The sequence below is a fragment of the Phyllopteryx taeniolatus genome, chromosome 9, assembly GCF_024500385.1.
Source record: "Phyllopteryx taeniolatus isolate TA_2022b chromosome 9, UOR_Ptae_1.2, whole genome shotgun sequence".
NCBI lineage: Eukaryota > Metazoa > Chordata > Actinopteri > Syngnathiformes > Syngnathidae > Phyllopteryx > Phyllopteryx taeniolatus.
Genome location: NC_084510.1, coordinates 3,730,385 through 3,743,791, shown reverse-complemented (window position 1 = coordinate 3,743,791; position 13,407 = coordinate 3,730,385). Strand labels below are relative to the sequence as shown.

At 41.0% G+C, this 13,407-nt stretch overlaps 1 protein-coding gene across 24 annotated transcripts in view; it reads right to left on the bottom strand.

Moving 5' to 3' along the window:
* The window catches only part of nfasca (neurofascin homolog (chicken) a), a 208,048-nt gene that overhangs the window by 34,541 nt on the left and 160,100 nt on the right, over positions 1-13,407 (bottom strand). For 16 of the 24 annotated variants that reach the window (XR_009790021.1, XR_009790019.1, XR_009790020.1 and 13 more), the window contains 5 exons: positions 11,564-11,679; positions 11,271-11,481; positions 10,770-10,892; positions 10,400-10,573; positions 5,991-6,017 (listed from right to left, as the gene is read on the bottom strand). Coding sequence is in view for 21 of the 24 variants with exons in the window: in XM_061783730.1 (XP_061639714.1) it covers positions 5,991-6,017; positions 10,400-10,573; positions 10,770-10,892; positions 11,271-11,481; positions 11,564-11,679 (651 nt within the window). In the remaining 3 variants the exon portion in view is untranslated. The remainder of the gene's footprint in view (positions 1-5,990; positions 6,018-10,399; positions 10,574-10,769; positions 10,893-11,270; positions 11,482-11,563; positions 11,680-13,407) is intronic. The other 8 variants (XM_061783733.1, XM_061783738.1, XM_061783743.1 and 5 more) reach the window with 1 other exon arrangement.

The window sequence follows — 13,407 nt, the reverse complement described above, 5'->3', positions numbered from 1 at the left end:
TCAATATGTGAGTATATCGGTATTTCAACTTTTATTTTACCTTCGTCTAAATGTCGTTTCCTTCAAAATATTGATTGTTCTTAGAGTTTCCATCGTTGAGAATGAACTAAACATGTTTTACCTTCTTATATACAGCGGCTGAAATAAGTATTTAACACGTCACCATTTTTCTCACAAGCTATACTTCCAAACGTGCTATTGACCTGAAAATTTCACGAGGCGTTGGTAACAACCAAAGTAATCCATACATACAAAGAAAGTAGAACAAATAAGATCAGAAATTAAGTTGTGTCTAACGATGTGAAATGACACAGGGAAAAAGAATTGAACACTCCAACTGGTATGTATTTAATACTTTGTACAAAAGCCTTTGTTTGCAATGACAGCTTCAAGATGCCTCCTGTATGGAGAAACTAGTCGCACACATTGCTCTGGTGTGATTTTGGCCCATTCCTCCACACAAGCAGTCTTCAAATCTTGAAGGTTCGGTGGGCTTCTTTTATGGACCTTGAGTTGCAGTTCTTTCCATAGATTTTCAATTGGATTTAAGTCCGGTTATAGGCTGGGCCATTCTAGCAGCTTTATTTTTTTTCTTTGAAACCAATTGAGAGTTTCCTTGGGAGTACAGTATGCTTTTGGATAATTATCCTGCTGAAATGTCCACCCTTGTTTCATTTTCATCATCCTCGTAGATGGCAGCAGATTTTTGTCAAGAATGTCTCGGTACATTTGCCCATTAATCCTTCCTTCAATAATGTGAAGTTTACCAGTACCATTTGCTTAAAAGCAGCCCCACACCATCATGTTCCCACCTCCCAACTTTACTGTTTGTATGGTGTTTTTATGGGCAAAGTGCAGTGTCATTTCTCCTCCAAACGTGGTGTGCATTATGGCATCCAAAGAGTTACATTTTGCTCTCATCAGACCAGACTATATTCTCCCAGTATTTAACTGGCTTGTCCAAATGTTGTACAGCAAACTTTAAATGAGATTTGACATGCTTTTTTTTCAGCAATGGGGTCTTGAGTTGCGGCACGGTGGGCGACTGGTTAGAACATCTGCCTCACAGTGTTCAAATACCGGCCCCACCTGTGTGGAGTTTGCATGTTCTTCCCGTGCCTGCGTGGGTTTTCTCCGGGTACTCCAGTTTCCTCCCACATCCCAAAAACATGCATGGTAGGTTAACTGAAGATTCTAAATTGCCTGTAGATGGGAATGTGAGTGCGAATGGTTGTTTGTTTATATGTGCCCTGCAATTGGCTGGCGACCAGTTCAGGGTGTACCCCCCCTCTCGCCCGGAGTCGGCTCGGATAGGCTCCAGCACATCCACGGCATACATACATAAATATGTACATACATTACTCACTGTTTTCCTTGTGACAACAGTACCCGCTAATTCCAGGTCTTTTTGAAGCTCTCCACAGGTGGTCCTTGGCTCTTGGACAACTTTTCTGATTACTCTGCACTTCTCTGTCATAAATCTTGCGAGGAACACCTGATCAAGGGAAATTTATGGTGGTATGATTGGCTTTCCACTTACGTATTATGGGCCCAACCATGCTCACTGGAACGTTCAGATGCTTAGATTTGCGCCTGTAACCATCCATCCATCCATCCATCCATCCATTTTCTACCGCTTATCCGGGTCGGGTCGCGGGGGCAGTAGCTTTAGCAGGGACGCCCAGACTTCCCTCTCCCCAACCACTTCATCCAGCTCTTCCGGGGGGATCCCGAGGCGTTCCCAGGCCAGCCGAAGGACGTAGTCTGTCCAGCGTGTCCTGGGTCGTCCCCGGGGTCTCCTCCCGGTGGGATGTGCCCGGAACACCTCACCAGGGAGGCGTCCGGGAGGCATCAGAATCAGATGCCCCAACCACCTCATCTGGCTCCTCTCGATGTGGAGGAGCAGCGGCTCTACTCTGAGATCCTCCCTGATGACCGAGCTTCTCACCCTATCTCTAAGGGAGAGCCCGGACACCCTGCGGAGGAAACTCATTTCGGCCGCTTGTATCCGGGATCTTGTTCTTTCGGTCACGACCCACAGCTCGTGACCATAGGTGAGGGTAGGAACGTAGATCGACCGGTAAATTGAGAGCTTCGCCTTTTCGGCTTGACTCACACCTTGGCAATGAAACCTTTTTGTAGGCCATCAATTAGGACTGAACTATCCATCCATCCATTTTCTGAGCCGCTTCTCCTCACTAGGGTCGCGGGCGTGCTGGAGCCTATACCAGCTGTCATCGGGCAGGAGGCGGGGTACACCCTGAACTGGTTGCCAGCCAATCGCAGGGCACATAGAAACTAACAACCATTCGCACTCACAGTCATGCCTACGGGCAATTTAGAGTCTCCAATTAATGCATGTTTTTGGGATGTGGGAGGAAACCGGAGTGCCCGGAGAAAACCCACGCAGGCACGGGGAGAACATGCAAACTCCACACAGGCGGGGACGGGGATTGAACCCCGCACCTCAGAACTGTGAGGCTGACGCTCTAACCAGTCAGCCACCATGCCGCCCAGGACTGAACTAGCAGATATTAATTTGCACTGACAAGGGGCTGGATTGCTGTTTGATTATTGATAGATTTTAGATTTTTGGCTTTCCATGCCTTTTTGCACTTCCCTTTCTATGTGGTCAATATTTTTTCCCTCTGTCATTTCACATTTTTACACACAACTTAATTTCTGAGTTTATTTGTTCTACTTTCTTTGTATGTATGGATTACTTGGATTGTTCCCAACATCTGGTGACATTTTTAGGTCAATAGCACCTTTGGAAGTACAATTAGTGAGAACATTTTTGACGTGCTAAATACTTATTTCAGCCGCTTTATGCAGTGGCTATGAACCAGGTTTTTGTGACGTAAAAAATGAGAAAAAGATAAATCATTTCAAAACTTTTTCCAACATTAACATAACCTATAACCTGTACAACTTAATTGAAAAAAAGAAAATAAATATTTTCAGTAGGGGAAGTAAAACATAAACAACTGAGGCAATATGTAACTGGGTATGTGGCTGTGTTCAGAATTAACCATTCAAATTTATGTTACATGGGAGTTAGCACACAACTACCATCATTTAAAGTGCCTCTGATTAACACCACATACAGTAACCTGACATTTTCTTTGCTTTCTCCACAAGTCTGAAGGTTTTGCGCTAACAGTGAATGGTATTTGGGACTTCATAATTGCATTCACCTTGACCAAGGCCCCAATTCCAGCTGAAAAAAACAGACCCAAAGTATAATACTGCTACCACCAGTGCTGGACTGGCAATCGGGCAGTCTGCTGGAGCCCTTTGTAATATAGGTCCACCTCCCGCTCCCTCACATAATTCTTTTTTTCTAACAGACCAGCCCACAATTTAGAGGGGGCGGCCCATGTGTCCATTTTCAATATAAAAAGTAAATTTAACCATAAAGAATATAGGACAAAATTAATAATGGGATGAAAGGGGATCAGCTCTGAGCCCCTTCCTCTTTGCAAGTGATGGATAGGGGGACAGATGAGGTCATACTGGAATCCCCATTTACCACAATGTTTGCAGATGACATGGTGATCTGAAATTGGAGGATGTAGCAGGTGAAGGGACGTTAAGAAAGTTGGAGACTTGCAGTGGAAAGGAAAGGAATGAAGATTGGCCAAAGTAAAACAGAACATATGTGCATGAATGAGGGGGGAGGGGTATTAGTGAGCGAGGGTGAAGGACTTTAAATATTTATAGGGTCAACAATCCACAGCAATGTATGGTAAGGAGGTGAAGAAACGGGTCCAAGCCAGGTGGAACGGGTGGAGGAAAGTGTCAAGTGTGTTTTGTAAGAGGAGTCTCTGCTGGGATAAGGGGAAAGGTTAATAAGACAGTGGTGAGGCCAGTCCTTATGTACAGGTTAGGTCAATGTTGTTTTCTGTGTTTTGGTAGCCAACCTGACCAGTTTTCTTCCGTACCATATTTTCTCCGCTTCATGCTGATTGTCTTCACTGTGTTCCAGAGTATATTTAATGCCTTGGAAATTCTTTTGTAGCCTTCTCCCGACTAATACCTCAGAATAATGATATCACTCTGATGCTGTGGAAGCTCTCTGCGGATAACGACTTGGCTTATTTTTCAATTGAGTTGTAAAGGTTACAAGCCACATTAATGGTGTAAAAAGTTTTGAAATGATTTATCTTGGTCGTTTTTCTTTATTTATATCGTCAAATCCTGGCATTTGAAGAGACATTCATGCATACATAGTTGTAGTATTGTGGATCTTTATACATCTTTGGCTGCATTTCATATGCAGTTTTGGTAAAGCCTATATCCAGAGTTCTTGAGAGTTTTGCTCAAAAACAATACCTCTTGCAGACTAAGATAAAACACTGATGCAACTACAATTTTTAAAGTTCTATTCTTGTTCTCAGGGCATTAAATCGATCGCACCTGTCCAGTTGTGATCGATTCGATACCCTGAGAATTAAAATACCTGGATGAATGGGAATATCCATTTATAGGCATGTTCTATTCTTGTTCTTGTCCACATGTGGCTAATTCAAATTGGAAACCATTTCTCAAAGGTTCCAATATGAACTGCGGTTCACTCATACTGTACCTTGATGTTAAGGTCATCTACAGCCACCAAAGCTTCCATTAACAATGTTTCCATCACAAACCACTCTATTACATGATAGGTCAAAATGCCAGCATGCTTGCATAATATTTTCCAAGCATGCTCAAAAGCAATGAAGACATTGGCATGTTTGGTAGCAGATGCAACGCAGTCACAGAACTAGTTCAGTCAAATGTACCATGTATGACTGAACAAGTTAATGTTTAAGGATGGCAGAGTGACATGACCTTCGAAAAAGCTCTGAAACCAAAATGATCAAGCCAGTGAGTAAGTGGGCTAGGCAGTCATGTGCTGTCCACCTAAGATTCAAACATTTCACGTGTTTCCTTCCATTCCAAGCATACTCAGCAACATGCCTGTTATAAACTGCATTTTGTGACAAACTGTGTAAAAATAGCTGTTGTGACAGAATTCTAACTTGCAGCAGTTGGCAAAAATTAGGAATACTGCAAGATTGTACAAAAACAGAGTACCATCAGGGATCAGTTCCAAAAAAATCTCAAATTTCAAGGTCAACATAAAGTAAATACGGAGAGCATTCATGAAGACTCGTAATACTGTAGTTAAGCATGTATGGGTAATCAAGTAATCAACACATGAAAAATAATCAATTATTTCACACACATATTGTGTGAAATATGTAATCTGATTTCTTTTTGTGCCATACAGAGTATAATAATCACTTGGGATATGACCAATAGTAATGGTCTTATTCAATCCCTGATGGCAACTAACCACAACTTTATGCAAAGGAAAGAGATCAGAAGGCAGATCGGCAGATAGATGTTCGAGAAAACAACAAAACGCATGAACAGCAGCACAGTCCACGTCTTAATATTGTGACCAGGAGCAATGTAATTGACGTTATCTTATTTTCATTTAATAACATTTAATAAATAATATCTAATCAAGATAATCAAGATTAATAAATTATGAAAGGGGATAACAACTGTTCTGTACACAATGGTTGACACAAGTGTTTCTTCACAATAAAGAAATTTTTTTATGTACTCTGTACTGTATTTATTCATGATGCACTGGTACCAGCATTTCAGAGAATACATTGAACTGGAATTGTATTGACACACAATTACCGTATTGTTAGAATCCCATGATTAGACTTTAAATTTCATGTGCTGGAAAATCTGTTCTTATATTATGTTTCATTTATTTCTAGACACAGGATATTTGGCTGAAAAGTTATGAGACATTAACTCATACAGACAGGTTTAAAGACATTTTTTAAACTGCAAGCACTGATCCTGCCGTGTAAAAAAAAATGTAGTGGACTGCACTGCTGCTATGTGCTCAGGTGGACAGATATAAAGTGAGACATGAAGGATGGAGGTGGGAACAGGCAGATGAGTTTTTCTTTCTCTATTACCTAGACCTGTAGCATCAGTAAAGTTTTCTGCCAACAAAAAGAACAGAAGAGACAATGGACAGGGAACAAGTGATGGACAGAAGATGGTGACAAGAACTATAATTTTAAAAGGTAGATAAAACAAATACATTCACATTCACACAGTCCCCCTTATGTAGCTTGGTTTCATTTGTTCCCGTTTTTTTTCTATAGCCTTTAACTGTAAATAAATTGGAACATGTAAACAACATTTTCCACAAAATACCCTTTTCATGAGAAGCCAACCACCTTTAAGGTGGTCATTACTTCTGCTACCCATATTTGTCAATGGAATAAGACTTGAGCAAATCAATAATGTAAAGTAAGGTGAGTTTGTTTTATTATTAAAAGTTTATTCATGTCCGTCTTAGCATGCATCAGTGCAACAGTTTGTCAGATCCAGGTTACAAGCATACAGGAAGACTAATCTTTTATTTTTTTGTTAGATTTTTTTTTTTGCACAAAAAAATGCCTATATCATATACTTTTTAGACAATAACAAGTGAAAGTAGTGAAAGTGATACATTTTAGTAGAATAGGTTGTTTAAAAATGGACCGTTGAAATGCCTGGAACGAAGACAGCCACGTCATCCCACATGAGGTAAGTGCTTGCAGATTCATTTCCGCATATATAAGCGGATATTGTCAGCTCCATTTGTATTTGTATTGACAAATGCCTCTAAGACTTTTGAAAAGAGTTCTGTTGGATGACACAGATGTTTGTGTAGGGTGCATAGTGGCATTAGTGGCTGCATTGAGAGCTGTAATGGACTATGGCCATGGTTGTGCCTCATGGGGTCCTCCTCAGTTGCCATATGTGGCTCCTCTTTAGCCACTATTCTGGGGCTCCGTGCTGGTGTCCTGTGGCTTGTGTCTGTTGTCTGCTTTTCGTGCAGACAGCTCCCTGAGATGGTGTTTCCTCACTTGGATTCACTGTGACCATTACATTATTATTTTTAACCTGTGTATGTGCATGTGTGTGTGTGTGTGTGTGCGTGTGTTTGTGGGTGTGTGTATGTGTGTGGCCGTGTGTTTTACTAACGTCGTAATTTTGTCCGGACAATTAAATTGTGAGCCAAAATTGCCCTTCTTTTCCTACAAAAAAAAACTTTTGTTCTCATTTATACTATTATATCATGTACAAAAATGTAATTTAATGATCTTATTAATTTTAAAGAAATTAATTTGGTACAGACTCTTATTAATTCTCATTCCTGGGATGTGTAATTTGTAGACGGTACCTAACACAGAGAATAGAATCAAGTGCCGTTTTTGCTGTTATTGCATATACATTTGTAGTGACAACAAACCCAGCTGTGTTTTTTTTTTTCCAGTTTCTGAAATTCTCCTCCACATACTACACATGATTTAGTGTAGTTATGAGGCCAAGTACAAACATGTGAGAACTGAATGTTCGGTGAATGTCAACCGTCCGGCTAACTTTCTCTCGCTCAATTCTGACCACGCTGAGAACAAACTAATTTTAAGATTTACATAAATCTTCACAGAAAACAAGAATAACAATAGCTCATCACGTCGATATACATATCAATTGTGTCGAAATCCTTTGGCGCCAAAATCCGGTAGGCCAAAATTGAGGAACATTTTGATCTTTCCAGGAAGTACAAAGAAGACTAGAAAGAAAAGTATGCATTCATCCTACCTGCGTTTATAAACACCAAGCCAACTTGTCTCATCTGCAACGAGGTTGGAGCCAGAACCTGGGTTGAGCGGAGCGGTGGTCCACCGTGGAGCAAGTGTAACTGTGGCAATCCTGCGCTGTCCAGCATACTGGGGCTACAATCGCATCACCGATTGGTGGCGATTGAAAATAGTATCTTAGACATTTTCACTACAACGTAGTGCATGTAAGACAGTAATTGCTCCAATAACTACAGCCATGGCCCAATGGTTAAGATCATCGCCTGCCACCGTGGGGGACCTAGGTTCAAGACCCCGACTGGACCATCTGCCAACATACCCCGGACTCATGGCTGTGGTGTCCTTGAGCAAGTCACTGATACCCCGAAAAGCTCCCTGGGTGCTTCAGCTGCCCCCTGCTCCAGTGTGTTCCACTAACATGTGTATGGGTTAAATGCAGAGAACAAATTTCGTGTGCATGCATGCATGTTCATGACAATAAAAGATGATTCTTCTTCTTAACTATTTTCTTCAAAGAGGGCAATTACATTCCTGGGACCGTTTGGTTACCTACCAGATAGGGCTGCAGAATTAATCGAATTTGAATTATGATCGCAATTTTGGCTGTCACGATTAAATTAGCCTGATCGTCGGCGATTTTTTACATTTAAAATGCGGGTACTGCTGCATGGGAAAAGTGCTTTATTTGCAGCACTGCCCGCAACGTAGTCAGCCACCCACCTGGGGGGCGAATGTATGATTAAGGCTTTTTTTAAGGGTTGGCACTGTGCTCCGCAACCAATTTAAAAAAAAAAAAAAAAAAGCTTAAAATGGCATTGGTGCCCAATGTAGTATTATATGAAGCTTTTATTTTGAATTTGGCCCTCTCAGCACATTGGCGGGCCACGGTAAGACACTATTAACAATCGTTGTAGCGGGTGCATTAACTTCAACTTCTCTGCTGGCCTGACCACAATGAAAAAAACGGCGGGGGTAAATAGAGTGGGAAGTCACAACTGTTGAGTTCTTTGCGGTTTCTGACTGTGCATGACTGACCAATGGTCAAGCAGAACAACCGAGATGTACCCGTCCTTGACAATTCACTTTATGGACGAAGATTTTAAAATGAAAAGTCGGTGCTTACAGCCTAATGTTTTTTTGTTTTGTTCATGCATTAATTGTATTTGTTTCCATTAAGTCGCAATTCGTGATTGCACTTTGTAATAGCAGTTATTCAGTTAGCCCTTGGTAAAGTAGAATTATTTGGGGTACATTTATATTTTTATGATTATCTATCAAGTACTCAGTCCGCCCTTGGTAAGGTAGATTTTTTTTGGGGTACACGTTTTTTTTAATTGATTATCTATCATGAATTCCTATTTAAAGATTCATTTTGCACTGAAAACTGTTACATAATGTTTGTTGGAAAGTAGTGCAATAAAAACAAAGATTTTTCCCTAACATGAGGAATAATCGTGATTAAAAATCAGGATTACAGTATTGATCACAATAATTGTGATTATTATTTTGGCCATAATCGTGCAGCCCTACTAGCAGGTCTCCCCTGCTGTTTATGGGACAATACTTCCGCTGGTTAAAACAGGAGGTGAGCCATAAAACGGGACTGCCGGTGTACTATCAAAGATAACGATTACCATTTGGTGCAGGGGGGGGGCTTTTTGGCACCACATGAACCTCCAGGGATACGGTAGATTTATGGACTTCATTGTTCCAGCTAATCGGAGGGTGTCGTTCGTCCGGAAGAACGACACCCAGACTCCCACGAAAACCCCTCCACAACTGAAAAGAGAAAAGTGCCTTTTTGAGGTCACAAAAATGATTTTCTTAGTAGACCACAAGTATAGGGGTGGAACCTGATCAGTTAAAACTGCAAGTTTATTGGACAAGTCTGCCCCTACTGATTGGCAAGCTATGGGAATGACTCACTTCCTTGCTGAATGCATTCCTAATGTGACCGCAAACCACTCATATCCATTAGAAAAAGGAACTTCAACAATATTTCACCCAGAATACAACATATGATGATGGCCTTGCATCATTATGACATGATTAATCTGCAGGCCAGGGAAATACATAGTGCAGCATGGCGTATGCTTTATCAGGAGCACCAACATTAAGCAATGACAAGCTCTATAACTGATGATGCTAAAAGTCACATGGTGACTGCTTCATTCCCAGCGTCCGATGTTATGTTGCATCAGAGTGTACAGGAGACAGAAGAAGATCCTTTGCTATAAACTGTCCCATCATATCCAAAACGGCTGGACAGTTCTACTGTGCGTGTGCAGATATGCGTATGGCTGATTGTTTGGTGCTGAGATAAGATAGCATCTCACAGTCAACGCTTCAGTATATCCATGAGGGACATCTCAGCGTGGAGAAATGTAAAAGGAGAGCAAGAGAATGTACTGTACAAAGAACAGAAACAGAGCATGTTTTTCTTGCTTTCCTCAGTCTGTCCACCAGTTCTTCCGATTGAATTGCAATTGTTAGTTCGTTCAGTTATAAATTTTGGCCTGAACTTGATTTTGAAACACACTTAACGAATTTGTTTGAAAAGAAAGCATTTCATAATACCCTTGTCACAGGAACTGAGAAACCAATGCACTGGTGCACCGTTATCTTTATATCTTAATGAGTTTGTCTAGTGTATGTTCAGATAAGGCCAAGTGTTATGTCTTTGATTTTGTTGTGAGCCAACCCAGACAAGACCACAGAGAAATTCTAACCTTCATTGGCAAAGAAGGGGGATTCCTCAGCAAAGATCTCCCCTGCTCCCACCTGGGTGAGCGCTGACAGGTAGAAGTTGTAGCGGGTTGATCGATCCGGAAGACGGAGTGTGAACTCTGTTACATTTGGAAGGAAAGTCTCGAGACGAGGTCGACCTTGCCTGGATCCATTGACTAACACACACACACACACACACACACACACACACACACACACACGCACACACACACACGAGTGAAAGACACAATTACATAATGAAAAAGCTGCTTTACACATTCTCATTCTGAATGTCATTTCAAATTTGCAATTAATACAAATATACTGTATACTGACAAGTAAAATTTAAATATAAAAATTAAAGAGTTAAACCTGTTTGGTATTTGAGCTGGTATCCAATCAGAAGGCCATTTGGCTCCAAAGGTTTGTCCCATTCCAGGTGAATGGAATCAAAACCTCTTCGCTTGATCCTGAAAAAACTGGGAGCATCCGGCACTACACATTCACAAACACACAGAGGAAAAAAAGATCACAACTGAAAAAAGATGCCACAATTATATGCTCAAAGTATGTCAGCAATGCAATGCATATCATATTTTAATGTTAAAGGCAGTCCAATAATTTTGGCAGTTGCAACTGGTTTTACATGCCATATTGGGTTGAAACTTTTTTTAAATGTTGCTTTAATCTGGATTCCAAACAACCACCTAATCTATGTTTAATGTATGTACCATAGGAGACAATGGATTTACACATTTGCAAAAGAAATCCTGATCCAATGTTTCTTTTTTTTCCCCGACTTGTACCATTTAATATGGTAAGAAGACATTTTGTAAGTACAGTACGTATACATTATGAATTAAGCTTTATCACCTCCTTCCTTTGTGCTGAATTCAACAGTGTTGCTAGGTGGACCCTCGTAACGATTGTTGGCTGCAACCATAAACATCTTGTATCGCGAGAAGGGCACAAGGTCACTGAGGATGGCAGACGGCTCAGCCACGGTGGTGTAGAAACCTTTGGTCTTGTTCTCCTTACGAAACACCAAAGCAGGGACATGACTGGATTCACGCCAGTAGTACAGCTAGGAGGGACCAGATGCAGGTTTAAGAGGGATTAAAAAGTGTCAGAATAGTCTGCTCTCATTAAATTGGTGTCACGCTCACTCTGTACTCTTTGAATTCTCCCCGGACTGAGACCTGGTCGACAGGCTTCCATTGGATGTTTGCTTTGCTACTGTCCACCTTAGAAACGCGCAGCTCAGTTGGAGCACTGGTGGGTTCTGAAGATATAAAAAGGTGATACAGACAGTGAAGACTAAAAATGGTAAAATTTTTTGACAAGCTGATTCTTCTCACTCCACCGAGATGCCTTCGCAATTGTTTTAAATCAAAGATTAAATTGCTAAACCTCCTGCAGCAATTTTAATTCCATCGAATTAATGTGTACACAAAACTTGACGTCAATAATTTTGTTCTATTCGATTACTGCTCCACAATATAATCAAAAGGTTCAGAGAATCTGGAGAAATCACTGTAAGCGGCAAGGCCAAAAACCAATATTGAATGCCCGTGACCTGCGATCCCTCAGGCGGCACTGCATCAAAAACCGACATCAATGTGTAGAAGATATCATCACGTGGGCTCAGGAACACTTCAGAAAACCAATGTCAGTAAATACAGTTCAGCGTTACATCCGTAAATGCAACTTGAAACTCTACTATGCAAAGCAAAAGCCATTTATCAACAACACCCAGAAATGCCGCTGGTTTCTCTGGGCCGAGTTTATCTAAGATGGACTGATGCAAAGTGGAAAAGTGTTCTGTGGTCCGACGAGTCCACATTTCAAATTGTTTTTGGAAATTGTGGACGTCGTGTCCTCCGGGCCAAAGAGGAAAAGAACCATACGGATTGTTATGGACGCAAAGCTCAAAAGCAAGCGTGTGTGATGGTATGGGGCTGTGTTAGTGCCAATGGCATAGGTAATTTAAACATCTGTGAAGGCACCATTAATGCTGAAAGGTACATACAGGTTTTGGAGAAACATATGCTGCCATCCAAGCAACGTCTTTTTCATGGATGACCCTGCTTATTTCAGCAAGACAATGCCAAACCACATTCTGTTACAACAGTGTGGCTTTGTAGTAAAAGAGTGCGAGTACTAGACTGGCCTGCCTGCAGTCCTATTGAAAATGTGTGGCGCTTTATGAAGGGTAAAATACGACAACGGAGACCCCGGACTGTTGAACAGCTGAAGCTGTACATCAAGCAGGAATGGGAAAGAATTCCAACTCCAAAGCTACAACAATTAGTGTCCTCAGTTCCCAAACATTTATTGAATGTTGTTAAAAGAAAAGGTGATGTAACGCAGTGGTAAACATGACCCTCTGCCAGCTTTTTTGGAACGTGTTGCAGCCATAAAATTCTAAATTCATGATTATTTGCTAAAAACAATCACGTTTATCAGTTTGAACATTAGATATCTTGTCTTTGTAGTGTATTCAATTAAATATAGGTTTAACATGGTTTGCAAATCATTGTATTCTGTTTTTATTTATGTTTAACACAACGTCCCAACTTCATTGGAATTGGGGCTGTACTCATAAAAATTAGGTGATGAACATTGACACCATAGTTTGTGAATGCTATTTAATTGTTTAAACAATTAATTACACCGCTGTTATTGTGCATCTATTCCAAATTAGACGCACCGCTCAAACAAGCTAACATTACAAACCATTCAGTTGCGTACCACATACAGCTACTGCACACGCAACGCAATTATGACAGAACTTGTAAGAAGTCCCAGCCATAATGACAGTCTCGCCTCGTTAACACAGCTTGTAAGTAACCTTACTAAAGACCTAGTTCCGGGTTATGCAGAATCTGTCAAAGATGCTAGCCTTTAAGCCCTCAATAGCAACATGGCACAATTTATGACTGACGCTGAGCATAAAACCTTAACAGATAAAAATCTCGCTCATTTGCATAGTTGTAGTGTAACTTAGTGT